Source organism: Lagopus muta, chromosome 8 (assembly GCF_023343835.1).
Source record: "Lagopus muta isolate bLagMut1 chromosome 8, bLagMut1 primary, whole genome shotgun sequence".
Classification (NCBI taxonomy): domain Eukaryota; kingdom Metazoa; phylum Chordata; class Aves; order Galliformes; family Phasianidae; genus Lagopus; species Lagopus muta.
Window position 1 is genome coordinate 19,154,492 of NC_064440.1, and position 16,979 is coordinate 19,171,470.

General features: G+C 40.4%; 1 protein-coding gene across 2 annotated transcripts in view; it reads left to right on the top strand.

Annotated features, from left to right (window-relative positions):
• Positions 1–16,979, top strand: part of METAP1D (methionyl aminopeptidase type 1D, mitochondrial) — a 44,247-nt gene that overhangs the window by 23,470 nt on the left and 3,798 nt on the right. For both annotated transcript variants that reach the window (XM_048952589.1, XM_048952590.1), the window contains exons 2-6: positions 216–382; positions 2,710–2,859; positions 6,171–6,319; positions 7,013–7,055; positions 10,514–10,677. In XM_048952589.1, the coding sequence (XP_048808546.1) occupies positions 216–382; positions 2,710–2,859; positions 6,171–6,319; positions 7,013–7,055; positions 10,514–10,677 (673 nt within the window). The remainder of the gene's footprint in view (positions 1–215; positions 383–2,709; positions 2,860–6,170; positions 6,320–7,012; positions 7,056–10,513; positions 10,678–16,979) is intronic.

Genomic DNA, 16,979 nt, shown 5'->3' on the forward strand with positions numbered 1-16,979 from the left:
TTTTATAAAGCTTTGATGTAATGCTTTGTCATTTTTTTTGTTGTTATTCTCAGTGTTTCTTGGTGTTAATACTGTAATGGTACAAGATCTTAATTTCTTGGCTACTGCACAAGTTCTGCAATTGATTTTACATGGTGCCTTTCTCTTTTCATATTTTACAATTGTAACATGGTAGTAGAAGAAAAGTTAACCATTTCAAATTTATCTGTTACCAGGTTCTGTGACTGGCTGCCTCAGAATTTTTTCTTCACGCAATCGTGTCTACCTGCACAGGCAATCAAGTAATCAACAACAGAGATGCTTCTTTTCTCAGGGACAAAGAAATGCTGTTTATAGCATAGTTTGGCCAGCAGTGGTTTCTCCAGCTCATCCAGTTCCCGAGGTACTGCAATTGTTATTATCTAATCTCTTTTTCAGTCAGTGTAGGAGTTGACTGCACAGCTGATCAAGTGCATTCAATGGTTTGGATACAGTCCTATGATGCGGTCTGGCATTTGAAATAACAGTGCTAGTGAGAGAAGTTCTCAGCTCCCCACCACATTAAACAGTGATGTATCTGGTTATTAGAGAGTTTAAACCTGAGGCTCGTTAAGTTACATTCATATAAACATGGAATGTTATAATCATCTGTCAGCACTTAATGCTTCTAGTCCATGTTCTCCTTTTGGATGACTATAGACAGTCCTACTAGAAATCATTAGGAATCATTCATGAACATCTAAGTCCTTCTCTGTATACATCTCTAGCAAGCTAATTATAAAAATGTTTATATCTACCTGAACGTTTTGTTAATTGCTGAGTCACGTTCAGGATGAGAGCACACATTACCTGCTAGTAGCTGCCCTACAGCCCCACTGTTCCTTCTAAACAGATCTTGACTGTCTCTTTCTTCCATGTAATATTAACATATGTTCCACTTCTGGTTTCCTTTTTTTTTTTTTTATTACATCACGCAGTTCAACTGTATCTTTCATTCAAAGCATCTTTCATTCAGCCAAAAAATTGCCCTTCCTAAGCAGTGCTTTTCTGGATGAGCATTAGTACTTTCCACATGATTATAGATTTCTTGTGCAAAGTGCAAAATATTTCCATGGGCCAAAAATACAAAAAAAAAAAAAGTTATTTACAAAAGCAGATGGGAGTGCTGAATGTAGGGCTCTGACTCCTAAGGAGCTATGGAAGCTCTGTGTGCAAGGAAAGCATGTGGTTTTGTGCTTTATATGTTTTCAAAGGTTGAAGAACTATATCACTTGCTTCTTTTAGGATAAAAAGGAAGAAATATATTGTCATACTATGAAGTATTCTTCACAGATCACTGTGCTTACACTGTCTGAAATTAGTCTAAATTTTTCAACTCTGAAAACTTGAGGATATAGTTATCACTTGCTACAGAGTATGCCAGAAACCAGATTGAGATGATGTATTTTGATGTGAAATTGTAGATGTAGGTGTTTATACACATGCTGCTTTGGATTTTTCCCTTAACAGATTTCACAGGTCAGCAGGTTCAGGTCTCAATAGTTAGAAAATCAGTGCCTTCCAAGGAGATGGTGGAGGTGCTGTAGTGTATGCAGTGGGTAATCCAGCAAATGTAATTTTTCCTTCTAAATGAAGTCTCATGGTATATATTTCAACAGGGTGCTGTACAGGCTGATATGCCGTTTCTCTTAAATGAAATTCACATTTGAAATTCTGTTGATGTGAATTCGGTAAAGATACAGTTACACTCAGACAGAGTAGAAGTGATGAAATACCAGTAAGAACAACAATGGCCTTCTTATTTGAAGTCCTGCAGGAGTTAATAGGTTACACCACTCTTCTTTACCCCCACACTGGGATGTTGTGTGGTCTTGTACACAGCTGAAGTGGCCACTTTGCCTCCTGCTCTGCCAGCTTGATTCTGTTTTGTGAACTGATGCAGATCCCTTCTCTGGTGGGTGAAGATGTTCTGCTACCCCACTGGTGAGATCACCAGCACCTGTGGAAACCAAGTGCATTTTTCTCACTGTGTGATGTTATTTTGCTGTGAAATTACTGTGGATTCAAAAAAATAAATCAGAAGCTAAATTTAACATCCATGTGACTACTGAGAGCTTTCTGTGAGAACAGAAAAAGTTTATTACAATTTCTGCAACACAGAAATTGGGAAATCCTCACATAGTATTATAGATGGACAAGTTTGCGTGTAATTTGAGAACTAGATTAACAAGTGAAAACTCTAAATTAAAATAAATTAAATCCTAGAGTTCTTAGTTCAAAAAAAAAAAAAAAAAACTGTCTCATGAAAATTAGCACAAGTTTTGTGTGAGCAAGAGACTAAGGACCTAATCGCATTGTCCAGGTCATTGTATTGTTCAGATGCTTTTCCTATATGATGTGCCACTCTGCAGAAGAAAATAAAAAGGTTCTAAGTCTTTCTCTCACAGTTTTAAAACTTGAGACTGTGCTAAAAGTGTACTGCAGTCCTCAGGATTTCAGCACAGGGAGGTTAACAGACTGCACAAGTCAGTAGTACCAGGCAATGTTAAGTTCAAAAGGGCAGTGGAAGCAATACTGAGGCACCCTTGAGGGTTTGCCCTGATGGCTTAGGAAGGTCGATACTACGACAGAAAGGGCAAGCTGCCATGAAGCAGGAGGCAGTATCTGAGAAAATGATCCCATTGTCATGCTCAGTTTTCTGATCTTCATTTTCAATCCTTTTTCTCCAAGCACATAAAGAAGCCAGACTATGTGACGACAGGCATTGTACCAGACTGGGGAGACGACATAGAAATTAAGAATGAAGATCAGATTCAAGGCCTTCGTCAGGCTTGTCAATTGGCCCGTCATGTCCTGCTTCTGGCTGGAAGGAGCTTAAAGGTAATGATTACGTAAGTCCCCAAACAGCTTGAAAGTCTTTTATGCTTTCACTTAGTTTTTTTCCTTTTTTCTTTTGCTATCCTTATTGTGCATCCAACTGTAACATAGACATTAAAAAAGGACTTGTTAACTTCTGATTCATTTCCTGATATACCTACTAAACTATTTCTGTATTTTAAATCTGTGCAGTCTGAGCTGCTGGCTCGGGTGCAGTCTCCGTAATCTTCCCTCTATTTGGATTATGCCAAATCAAATGAGCTTCTCAGAAGGCCCATGGTACTTTTTTATTTTTTCCTGTAATGTTATGGCCAATCTTCCTCATATATTCTGCTTTTTGACTCTGCATGTGTGCAAGGCCAAGGGGCCAGGCTGCTACCTCTCTTCCCCTTCGTCCTTCAACTCCTGCTGTCCCACAGGGTTGGCACAGCACAAGTCTTTGAACTGCTGTTGGAAAAAAACAACTGCCAAGCTCCACACTATTTTCCAGAGTGCATTGGTAATAAAGCCTCAGGGTTTCCAGTAATGTTTCTACAGTATGCTTTTTGGGATACCTCTCAAGAATAAATATGCTGGGAGGAGCCTACTACAAGTTTTTGCAGATGGAGTGATTTTTCATGTTACCTTGATATTTCATTTAATAGCATACTGAATAGGGTAAAATGGGCTGAGTAGCTATGAGATGCAGAGATAGATGGAGACTGTAAGTCAATGTCATTCCCTTAAAAAGGGGAAAACATATCAGTTTACCATGCATTTTTCTTTCTATTCTCATCGCACTGTCCCAGAGATTTAATTCTGGAGCTGGGGTGGCCAGTAACAAAATGCCTGAGGCTTTAATTTTACAAATATGCAGGTTTAACATTTTACGTGCAATTATTTCCTGGTACAGTAAAACTTGCTTCTGTATAGGGACATGTACGTGTATCTGAAGAATCAGGACTCTACCTCAAGAGTGCAACATGGGGATTATGAACGAGAGTAGATTTTCAGTAATGCTGTGTTATCATACATGTTTTTTATTGCGCATAAAATGCATTTATACGGAGCACAATATAGTTTAGGACAAAGTTGATACTGCAAACAGTACATTATAGCAGGAAGCTTCTACATACGCATAACAATTCTAGGAGAGAAGGAGAGTGTTTGAAAGGAATGATGATGAGGAGCTGGCATAGGCTGGGAGGGAGGGAAGTGGCACACAGAGCAGGGATGCTGCCCAGGCCAGCTCCACTTTGTGCTACAAGTGTTTCTTCAAGGCTGCTCTGAATGGAAGCATGTCCCAGGGCCTCCCTTCATCAGCGGGGAGCATCTTTGTGCAACTAGTTTGTACCCACCTGTTCTCATGCCAGCCCTGCTCTTTAATTTAAGCTGCTTCCTGTGTTTCCTTGAGTCTGTTTCCTTCACGCAGTGATTAGAATTCCTATAGCTTTCAGGGTGCTGGAGAAAGCAAACTAAGCTCTTCTAGGCTGGCCTTGTGAAGGATACTCTGAATTCCAGTTTTATCTGAAGAACCCCATCTCTCCACCTGTTTCTGCTCTCCTGCTGAGCCTGCCTTGCACCCAGCTCTCCACACAAGCTTGTGTCGACACTGTGATCTGCCAGCAGTAATGTCCCTAGTGTGACAACAGTGGTGTCACAACATTTGGATACAGAGGCACCATGGACTGAGCATGTGTTTTTGCTGTTGCCATTTACTTCCCATTGGATTTCAAAATAGCATATGGTGTTATATATGATAGCACTTCCTAGGTTTGGGGAAGAGATTTTGGAATAGAACAGCACTTTCTATGACATGGTAATAGTTGGTTTTGTTTTTTTTTTTTTTGTAATACAGTCACATTGCCTAGCAAATTGTAAGGGATGTAGTGCACGATAGGTGCAAGTAAACCAGGTAATGCTAAAAGCAGAACATTTCATAGCACCTATGTCTCCCACACGGGCAGCACAGACTTGTCCACCAGAGGTCCAAAAGCTGCCCTGAATTCCTTGGGCAGGGGCAGCCCCCAGTGTGGTGCACTGTGCTTCCATCTGCCTGTTTGCAGCAGGTGGTATATGGGTGAGCAAAGGCAGAGCAACCTGCATGGAGCCAGAACTGCTGGCTGCAGCACTGGGCACAGATGGTATGCAGAAGCTGCAGCTATCACAGCTGCTGCAGAGCAGGGCAGCTGCACAGGCACCCCAAATTGCATATTGGGTGTTGCTGTCACTCTTCATCTGCCCGGCCATGCTTCTATGCTGAGCAAATAAACCCAGCTTTATCCTCAGCACAGGACACAAGTGCGCTCCATTGTATTCTCTGTACGTGATTGCTGAATATTTCAGCATACAGTTATGTATGCCTTCTACGCACCACAGCCTACCTGCGTTCCACGTGTTAGTGAAATGCCCTCAGAAATCATAGCTGCTGTAATGTGTGTGTATGAAGTATGATTTTCAAAGGCTCAAAACTCATTCAAATCAAAATCAATTTGCACAGGAACCCTCGAAGGCACTTTTTCCCAATGAGGGAGGTTTCCCTACCAAATCTCAAATTTCAGCTCTAACCATTTCAAGACAGACTTGATCCCAAAGAAAATCTAGAACAGTATTTTAAGCGTGATTGTTTTCCATCCCACAGATTCTCAGAAAATGGCTGAATGATTTATGAGTTTTTTTTTTTTTTTAGTATGTAAAACCATGAGAAGAAGATGAATCTAGAAAGCATCAAGCATAAAAGTGTACGTTCCAAAAAATGATGGATAAGTGTGTGTAGATTCACTGTGGTCATGCAACCTATGGCAACTTGAAGTAAAATATCTTCAAGATATGAACTCAAATATTTAGATCTTTTACAACGCAAAGGAGTACTCAGAGAGCTATTTCATGAAATGTGCAAGTGCATAATGATATATGGACTGGGCATTAATATCCTTTATCTACAAATAAAAGAGGAAAGTAGTATGTTTCAAATGACTGGAAGCATGAAAACCATTTCTATAGCAGCTACTGAAACAAGAGCCATGGAAAATCAGTGTCTCTGAGAGCAAATGTGGAAAAAAAAAAAAAAGTGGCAGGAAGTAGAGCATATTTTAGGTTTTTTTTAAGAACCTTTGAGTGCTTGTTTCTACTGCATCCTTGGTTTAAAACATTGTTCTCTTTTAAAAAAAAGTCCAATATGTCTATAAAGCATATCAGACAGCTTCATGTGTTGTATCAAAGCAGTGAATTTGAAACACCCAAGATTTCACTGAAACGTTTGGCTGCAATCACATTCGGTAAATATGAGAAACTAGCTTTGCTTTCTTAACAGAATGTTATTTTTGATATTTCAGGTTGGCATGACAACTGAAGAAATAGATTCCGTTGTTCATCATGAAATAATCAGACAGAATGCCTATCCTTCACCTCTGGGCTATGGAGGTTTTCCAAAATCTGTTTGTACTTCTGTAAACAACGTGGTATGTCATGGTATTCCTGACAGGTATTTCCCCAGTAATTTACATTTTAACACCAGGAATGAAAATGTTGAACTGAAATTAATAAACTGTGTTTAATATTGAACATGTTTCAGCTTAACTATATGTTACATGTAGATGTATTACAGATGCATATCATGTTACCATACAATGCTGATAGATGCTATAGAAGTGTATTTGAAGTAGAGAAGCAAAAATATTGTCCTGTTTGTCCAGATACTGGGGGGGAAAAAAAAACAGCATAATGCCTTTAGAGTTTAGTGCATGGAAAATAAATAATAATTTTAAAAAAACAGAGAATAACTCTGGTTTTTTTTCTCCAGTGAAATAAGTATAGGGTAAGGAATAAATGTTTGATTTTTTTTTTTTAATCATCATTTGCAACACATTCAGCTACTTACAAAGTAAAATAAAAATCCTAGTGAGAGAAAAAGAATAAACATAATAGTGGATTTTTTCAGATGTTGATATATTTTCCCACTAGTTGTTTCTCGTTATTTTATATTCAGCCATACTTGTTCTCAAAGTAGTCAGAGCTGAACATTAAAAATGGTTATTCTGTTTTCCTCTGCCTTCCTCCATCACAAAATCTCTACCCTCTGATTTTTATGTATGTGTCATTAGGTGTTTATTCTTGTGTTCCCTTTGTTGGAAACAGTCTGTCACCATTATTTTTCTCCTTTCTGTTTTTGTTTCAGTCGACCTCTTCAGGATGGAGATATTATCAACATTGATGTCACGGTGAGTAATTCATATAAAAAATAGTCTTTGATCAACTTTAGCGTTCCTGGTAGCAACAGGAAGAACAGTGGATGGGAGATGGGGAGCGCACAGATGGATGTGCTGTTTACTTCTAAGGCAAGGCACAAGCAGCTGGTTTCCTTTTTTGTTTTTAACTGTGTGTTTATTCCAGCTAGACCCAGGCCTGACTTGAATTTAGGACTGGAATCAGATGCACTGAGATCAATGTTGGCCTAAGTGAAATGTCAACCCAATCCTGCTATGTGTCATGTTTCTGAGAAGGTGTAATTGTTATTGATCCACTGTGTAGTTAATGCAGAGCACTGCAGTACTGGGCAGCAGCTGAAGATAGATATGTATGAGATGAGCTAACATGAAGAAAGCCAGCATTTTTCCTTCACTCTGCCAAGATTGATCTTCCTCTTCCTGCTGATTTTGAGTGGGGCCTGTCATTATCTTACTCTGTCATTAGAGGCTACATTGGCCTGTGTATGTCAGTCTATTTGGACAGCAACTCTTTTGCTAGCAGTGTTCCCTACATTTATTAAAATCCCCGAAGGTAGTGTTGTGTTCCATTTCTCGTATAACAGCCCTGAACCTTTTGCACAGAAACAGAAATAGTGTGATATAACTGTGACTTAATATTTCCAGAGAATGGTCAATTACAGCTGCTTAAATAAACACCGGCTGGATTTTTGCAGGAGCAGGAAAATACAGAAACTGGGAACTTAATTCTTGTTTCATATAGGCAGCACAATGCATTTGTGTCTTGCAGAAGCTTTTTGTCTTTTCACTGCACATGCTTTTGTTTTCCCAAAGTGGTGTTTATTTTTAATACAGACACAGATGTCTTTTGAATTTTGCCTTTGTTTTCCAATTTTTTTACATACAAAGGAGTACCATAGGGATGAGATTTTTTAATCATTAAAAAACTCTTGATAACTTAATACTGTTTTTCTTGGGCCCAAATTTCATACTAGTAGAAGTGAAGAAATCTCAGTTGGACTTATCTCCGAGCATGAGATTCCAGCATTTAAATCACTTTTCCTATGAACATTAGGGTCACTGACCTTTTCCCATGGTATATGTCTGATCCAGAACTGCCTTGTTCTGGGGATCTTTTTCCTTGTCATTTATTCCCCATCTCCATACTTTCTAATTGTAGAATTCTGACTGCCAGCTTCAGTGATCTTTTGGTGTGATCTTTCTTTTTTGCAGTATATTTTTGGCCTAATTTTCTACTGTGGGGAACTGATGTAGCTTTGCTCATTTTACTAAACCAAATCAGCTTGCAACAGCCAAGGATTTAACATCTCATTTCTCTGTAACTCATTAAGGCTCATTTGTTGTTTTTTTTGTTTTTTTTTTTTGTTGTCGTTGCTGATATTTCATCTGTCAATATAGTATTAACAACTCCTTAGATTTAGAAAAAAAAAAAAAACAGAACTTCAGATTCATATCCCAGATCCTTTCCACAATATACTAACCCAGATATTTTTGTATTAACATGGAGTATGCATCTTTTCCACCCCGCTTTACAAAAAGATGTACAACCAAATATTAGTGGTCTTTTGGAAAATATATTCTTACTGTGTTCTGTTTACCCTCAAAAAAACAAAATCTCAAAGTTCCCGTGAATGTGAAAATTCCTGCAAGGGTAGGAATTGCTAATTGTTTTTGAAAACATTTTATGTTGTATGAAACTGAACTATGCTGTGTTTGAGAACAGTTCAGTTTCAAACAATTTAAGGAAGAAATATTACTTTGCAGTGTTGCTAATTGATCTTTTAATTTATTTTTAATGAGCAGAATTGGGATGTTTCACAGGGGAACGGTGTAAAAATCAAAGTAAATATGCCACAACAAATTGTTTATAATTGCATACAGGTTCTATAAAATGATTAAATAATATTCTGGTTATTAACTATAAACACTTTGAACGACATACAAATTGTTTGAAGAAAAAATCTATTTTTGCGCAATTCAGATGGTAGAGTTTCATAGGTGAAATACAAATTTTATTGGCTTCATCGTGTAGCTTTTAGAATGTATTTAAGTGTAGAAAGAGAAGCATTATGCATCAGTGAACTGTCAGCATTGCACAATTTCCAGCCAGCTATTGGCAGGTAAAGCTTCTTGCAACTCAAATCTTTCATTGACTTTTAAGGAATTAGTGTGTTACAGTTGCTGAGGTTGTAGTTTATTAATGTTAAAAATACATAATTGCAGTTGATGGCCAGCAGTAAATGCAATTATTTTTAAGCTCTGCTGTGTTTTAAATCTGTACTCATTTCTCCAGGATGATGAAGTGTAATGTTTTTGTTTGGCTTTTAAGTGCTGTACTTGCTAGAGCTACAACTGAACTCATTTGGCTTACATACGAACTAGCTGGAGTGAAACCTCTCCAGCAGGCATTAAATTGTAAAAGCAGATCTAGCAGCAGCTCCAGCTGGCAGAGGGAGGTGTGAGCCGGGAGGACTGCAAAGTTGGATCCTCGCTGCCATTCACTGTCCTGTGCAGTGCTGTGCACCAGCAGCTGCCTGCATTTTCTTTACATCTCCCCCCCAACACAAACCTGGCCCTGAGATAAACCGTCTGTAGCCAATTTATTTTTTTTCCATTTGCAATTGACCAAAAGGAATGCGAGTCTGTGTCTTTCACAAATAGCTTGCGAGTGGCAAAAGTTCAGTGCTTCAGACTTGGTGAGTCATTAGTCCCAGGAGGATAGTTGCCCACTGTTTGTGGAAAAAAATGTTTTAGAAGATCAAAACTGTGCCCCATTACAATTTGTCTTCTGATAGGGAAATTTGGCTTGCTCCTACAGTTGTGTCCCTCCTGCGGTACTGCAGAGCTGCAAAACCCCTTTCCACACGGTGCTGCAGAGCTCTGCCCGAGAGGGAACTTCAGGAGAGCTGAGACTTTGAGCCTATGAAATGACAAACAAACAGAAAGCCAGTAGGTCATTAGTACAGCAGGTCGCTGCGCCTTCTGCCTGAGCAGAATCCAACCATGCTGCCATGGGGACATTCCCTGTGGAGGGATCGTTCTCCCAACCCCTGCTGATGGGCTGGCAGCTCTCCCCATCCCAGCCCAGGGACCCCCTTGGTGCTGAGTGTGCGCATGGCCCCCTCGTAGCTTCTGGCGTGCTCCTGTCCCCTGTCTGAGCAGCGTCACCCTTGTCTCCTCCTGTGCTCTGCTGGGTGGCCATACACAACTTAGGCGTTTAGTGGAGTTTTTAATTGGCAACCCTTATACACCTTGCAGTCTTCTGTGCTTTTTTTTTTTTTCCCCCTCCCTCCGGTGTTTTGCTTTTCCAGTCTCATTCTCTCATGTGCAGCCTACCAGTGACCTATCTGTTGCAATATATAGCTCATTCCTAGAAAGAATGGATTTAGTTTAGATGATCTGTTTCTGGATGCAAAACAAGAAACTGTCTTTACATTTCTGCATGTGTTTAGGTGTATTACAATGGCTACCATGGTGACACTTCTGAAACCTTTTTGGTGGGCAATGTGGACAAATCTGGTCAAAAGTTAGTGGAGGTTGCCAGGAAATGTAGAGATGAAGCAATTGCAGCTTGCAGACCAGGGGCTCCCTTCTCTGTAATTGGAAACACAATCAGGTAAGCCTTATATTGACAAGTAAAGGGAGGGCTGGCAAGTGGGACAAAGGTTATTGGAGGTTTGGTATAAAGCTGATGACATGTTTTATGATTCAAAACCATCATTTCAGTCTGATATCAGTATGTGAACTGCCAAGCTATGATGTTGTTCCTTGGGTAAGAGGGATTTTTTTTTATTTTTTTTTGAGTTACACCAGTCTCAGCAAAGATAACTGTGGAAAGAATCAAAGATATTCATAAGGTAGACTTATATTAAAAGATGTAATCTGTGGTGGGTTTTTTGTTTTGTTTTTTAATTTGTTTGCGAAACTATACTTCATCTGTCTAATGATGTAAGAAAGTTAAAAGCCATTGTTTTCATTGTATAGCAATAACGAATCTTAAAAAGGAGTTAATCAACATAAATAAGTCTCTTTGTTTAAAAAGTACAAAAATATTTAACTCGAGAGCTTCTTATCTTACAAAGAGCAGTGCGTACTAACGTCATGGGGAAGAAAGAGCTCACATTAAGAGGTTTTTCCCTGTTTTGCATCTGTTGTAGCCATCACTCATGGCTCTTCTGGCAGTTTGGAATAAAATTGTGCTTAATTTTTTTTAGTGCCTATGGAACATTTTAAAAAGTTTGCAAAAAAAAAAAAAATTAAAATTAAAAAGACATATATTGTATTCACTTCATTAAGCAATACTTCATTGGACTGTTAATGGTCCCAGCATACTATTGAATAACGTTGCGATTACTTAAAAGCTGTAAGGCTTAGTCACCTTGAAAGGATGCTGCTTTTTTTCTTTGTAAATCTTCAGATACTTTAAGGAAAAAAGCAAACGGCAAAATATCAGTCAGATGTGTTTATAGCTTTAAAAATATTGTAACAGAGTCTGAATCAAACTTTAGTAAAACCTCTTTGGGTTATATCTGAGAAGCTTTTATTGAAGACTTTGTATAAAATTGTGTTTTTGACAGTTTTAAATTATAGGCTAACTAGCCTGGAGAAAAAGGATAGTGTCTTTCTGTTCTTTCATAGGAAATGTTGAATCAGACCCCTACTGGGAAAAGAAATTTAATGCATATCTCACTATCTTACTGTCCATGAATATAATAGAAGTGAATTCAAAATGTAGTTTTATTTTTGCAAATGGGATGAGTCGATAGATGCACCTCATATTTTTGAACACCTAGGGTTCAACAAATTTACTGGTGGTGCTCTTGCATTTTAACAAAATTTATTCTTGAGTAGAAGGGGGCACAGAACACTAGATTCTTATTCAAGCATTCTATCGAGCTCTGCATTCATGGCTGTGTCTAAAGGGCATGTCAGCCTTTGATTCTCTCTGAGAGGTAATTATCCTTTTCCTGTCACGGAACAACAAATGATAGCTAACTACAGAGGCACATTTGCAGTAGTCACATTCATCAACTGCAGAAAAAAAAATTCAATTTAATTGTGCAACACAGCTGCACATAGGCTTTTTGAGCATTTCTGTTGTTCTCCCTGTCTTGCTATTCCTCCCTCCAGATCTATTTTTTAAACTTTTTTTCTGGTTATTTTTTCCCCCTTTTTGTCTCTTCTTCCATTTTTACTCTCTGTACTTTCTTGTTAAAGTAATTTTCCTTTGTGGCTCTCATTCTTTTTTCCCCATTGAAGGCTATGAATGTAGAAAATTATCACAATTACTCATATAATTGAGCCTCTTTGTAGCAAGTGCAACTCCAGTAGCCTTTCTCCATCATGAAAATGGTTTCATTATAGGGTTTTTCATATTCTCTGACACCATCTACACAGAGGAACAGGCGTGCAGATGAGATGTACTAGGAACAGGGTAGATCAGTAAGGTCACAGTAGGAATAATTAGCTCTGCTATGGAAAGAGCATCTAGGCCTTTTACTGCTACATAAATGTACTGTCCATGGCTTTTAGTCACAAAAAAACTTACTAACAAATGGAGCTCCCGCCTACTACTTTGAAAAAAAGATTTGTATCAACACTACAATTTTCCATCATTAAGACTAATAACACAGAGCCTAGTATACATCAAGGGGAATAAAAAGAAAAATCTCACATTCAAGTGGCGGCTGGGTGCTGACCTTTGTTCCCTTTTTTTGTGTTCAACTTAACTCTTTACAAAAAGGAGCCACACGCCACACCAACATGCAGGTGAACTCCAGCTAGTGCGAGCAAAGCATGGCATTCAATTGGAAAATCTGATAAATCTCCATGCAGGATAATGCATTTCATTACAGATTCACTACATTAATTCTAGCTGTATTTAAAAAAAAAAAAAAAAAAAAAAAAATTGAATGTGACATTGAATTTTTACTGTGCTGTTACGGAGGGTCAGTTTACTTGCAGAGTGTAAATACATCGGCGGTGCTCCCTCTAGAAGCGGATAAATCAAAGCTAGTAGATGTCCAATCCTACATATAGAATAGTAGATCGTTAACTTTATTATTCAAGATTTTACTATGTAGATGATTTAAATATCCCAGTTTGTTCAGAACCCCTTTAACAGTGCCTCTGCTGAAAGAGATGGGCTGAAGCTGTGTATTTCTGGTTGCTCAGCTTTCTGCATTTGCATCCATCTATCGAATTCTTCTGTTTTGGGAGACTTTGGAGATTGTAAACAACTAAGAAGGTTTAGGCCCATTGGAATGGAGATGTGTCTACGTATCTTTCATCCATATTTTCTATAAGAGTGCTCAAGAATGTATCTTAGGCACCAAAAATCAGAATATTTGCTTCCTATAAATGATTTAGGAACAATTGTATTACAGAAATAAGCTTGCATCGTAACATACTTTTTGTTGCGGGAGCTCAGTAGCTGAAACATTGTTTCATGGGCAGCAGTTCTGTGTCACATCACCTAGGAGTTGCAAAAGCAAGATTTTGTGGATTCAGGAGTTACTCCGCCAGGAAGAATGGGAATCTTTGCTAACATGTTCCTATTGAAGATAGTGGCAAAATTGGCCCCAGTGGGAAAAGAATTGGGCCCTGTATTCCCATTTCCTTCTGTTGCTGGTGGCATTTCTCTTTCAGACAGAAACAAACCTGGTTTGAAATCTACTTTTTAGCCACTAAGCTTAGATATGTGGAACTGTTGTGGGTGTATAGAGCTGGAAAACACAAATGTGGTATTGTTAAATGAACCAATTTTCAACTCCTAGGAAAAAATAGAAGTGAGGAAAGTATTAATAAATGGTTTAAAGTGCTTAACTCCTAAGTATATGTTTTGATATTAATTTAGAACAATATAAAGCAGATTTTTAAAAATCTGTTTCTATCAGATTATGCACATTTAAACAATAAGTGGCTCAGGCAAAATAAGTCATTTTAATGTCATCTGTGATAGATTTTCCTTGACAGCTACAGTAAATTACAATTACACTGCTTCTCTCTGCACTTGAAAGTAAGCATTGCAATAAATTATCTTTTATTTCAATCCATCATGTCTGCTTTCAGAAACAGAGAACCTCAAATAAAAGTTCAACACTATTGTAAGAAAAATACAGTAATTTGTGTTCCAGTTTGAAACTAAAATGTACCTTTCTTTCAAGAAACAATTGTTGGCTTTCAAAAATATTACTAATTATACCTCAACATTTATTGTCATTATGGGGAATCCCTGAACTTGTGCATTCCCTCAGTCTAGGATTACTATTTAAATGAAAAATACTGTAATATTTTCCCAGTCAAAATTTGTTATTTTCTCAAATCAGTTAATAGGGTTCTATTGAAAGTAAATATTTTTTTACCACATGCAAATCTAATTTAGGCTGATACTGATTTCAAGAATCAAAAAGAAAAGAAAGAAAGCAAACATGCCCACTGGTGGGCATTAAGAAAAGCCTGATTACTTTTAACTTCAAAAAAGATGCATGCATGCGTGTCCCTAAATAAGAAAGCAGTGCCCATGGATCTGTTATCTCCTGGTGTCTCCCAGGTGGGCTCACTGCACCCTGCTGTGGGACAGGCCGCTCAGTGGGTAGGGCTGGCCATGCTGCTCTGCGAGGCTGCAGGTGGTGAAGTTCTGGCTCCGGGGAGAGGTGCAGGCGCTGGGGGAAGTGCCCATAGCTGGGAATGCCCTGCGGTGCTCAGCCCAGGTTGCAGTGTGGGATGTTGGCCAGGCTCAAAGCAGGGTTTGGTTTGTTTTGTTTTCTTAGTGAGGGCTTATTGTACCAGACCTAGCTTGAGGAAAAAAGCAACAGAATTCAGTATAAAGAAAAGGCAGCATAGGTTTGGGAAGTGTTGGTCCCAGAATGGGAGTCCTGGTCCTGAGAGAGTGTTCACTGTGGAGCTGGGACACCTATTTACTCCTGGATGCTCACTGGGGCTCTGTGGGAGGCTGAGGACCAGCCCTATGAGGAAGTCCTGTCAACTTGTTTTTCAGCCTCTCAGGTGGAGAGATTTGTCCCAAACACACAAAAACTCCTTCTAGGGTGGGGCAGAGCACTGGGGAGAGCTCGCAAAAATGCAGCTCTGCCTGTTGCTGCACTGTTGCAGTTTGTTGGGCTGCAGCACTTCTCCACACTCATCCCTCCTCTGGCAGTGGTTAGATAGATGCCATCTGGTAGAGAAGGAGCTAGCGCCCAGCTCTGCCGTCCCCTCAGGAGCACGATGGCAGCACACGGGGGCTGTGCTCATGAGCTGCCCTCACTGACAGCTCGGCTGCTGCTGTTCCATCCTGGCGTGGGCACTTTGCCACCTGCTGCAGAGGAGCAGCCCTGCAGGTACTCAACTGCAGCCGCTGGGCTGTAACGCTCGGCAGCAAAACATGAAATCAAGTACTGGGCTCATTAAATGATTATGCTTTTAATCCTGACCAATTCACCTCTGCCCAAGCGTGCTACGTGGCTCCAAGAATAAAATGCATAATGGTGAATGTTATCAATGGATATTTTTAACAATGGTTGTGGTAAAGAATCCCTCTGTTTTTTTTGTGCTGCCAACGCAGCGTGTCTGTGCTGTCTGTGGGTGCCAGTGGGACTGGGCCATGCCCCGGCTGAGTGGAGGCAGCCCCGTCCCTCAGCCCCACGCTGCTGCTCTCCTTCCCTGCAGCCCTGCCTCTCTCCCGCCCTTCTGTACCATCTGCAGCCGGCGCCACTCCAGGTGTCTACACATAGCGGAGCCTGTAATCCTCTGGGGCTGCCCTCCAGGGAGAGCTGGAGAGAAAGGCCGTTGCTGGCAGATCCTGAGTGAGGCAGCCAGGCCAAAACGCTGAGCTTCTGTCAGCCAGAAATGGCAAAGGTGGGCAGGATGCCCCGTTTTGTGCTATCCAGGTTTCTTAGCCAGGTCCTGCAGCCCTGGATGCTGGTGGGCAGAGACATGGCCGAGGCCAGCAGCTCACCCAGCACTCCCTGTGCAAGCAGCACACTGGTGCAGGCAGAACGGCCCTAGCAGGCTGCAGCAGGGCTGGCGGCTACCTTTGTGATGGGAGCAGGGTTTTCACAGTGCCCTTGGGGGCGTGACAGCTCACTGGGTTTTCTCAGTACTCTGAAGTGAAGCCAGTAGTTGTGGAGTGCTTTGAAATTCCCCATACAGTGCTTCTGAAGCACGATGTTAAAACCAGACTGAATGTGACCAAGCTGTGTACCTGCAGCTTATTTTCTTCTCAGATTTTCTGCATGTCACGACAACTTCATTGGTCATGCTGCATTTTTTAGGAAAAGAACACCAAGTCAGCTTGTAGACAAGTTCCAGTGGGAAGGCAGGGGAGCGCAGGCACCTGTCAGTGTGGGTGTCACAGCTTGTGAGCTCCACATCTCCTGTCTTGGTTCCAGCATCCCCTGTTTTGGTCCCAACCACCTAAGTGCTGATGTTTTTGATCTCTTGGGCAAGGAAGTGGCAGAATTCACCACTGCCATGCACAAGAACCACTTCTTTCAGGGCAAGAGGAGGGAACACTGTCACACCAGTGCCCCAGGTGCTCTTGCTCAGCTGGGCATGGGGCACAGCCTCAAAGCAGCTGGTGGGGTCATTTGCTCTCTCATAGAAAGCCCTGTGAAGGAGAAGGGACAGCTCACCATGTGGTGCATGTCAGGCCTCCCATGTCTCTTCAGGGAATCGCTTCCCCCGTCTGGGAACCATTATCTGCATTGCTGTAGGCTGGGTCACCGGAGACCTTCCATTTCGTTTTGTGTATGTTTCTGAGTAATTTGACTTTGTGATTCCTCTCTGATCTTCTTTGGCCTTCAGCAGTGTCACAGCCAGCCCCAGCCGTGACCCATGCTGGCTGGCATGGTGGGGAGCATGGACTTCCCTCACTGCTGGGACCTCTTGCTGCATAAACCATTGTGGTTTTTTTTTCCA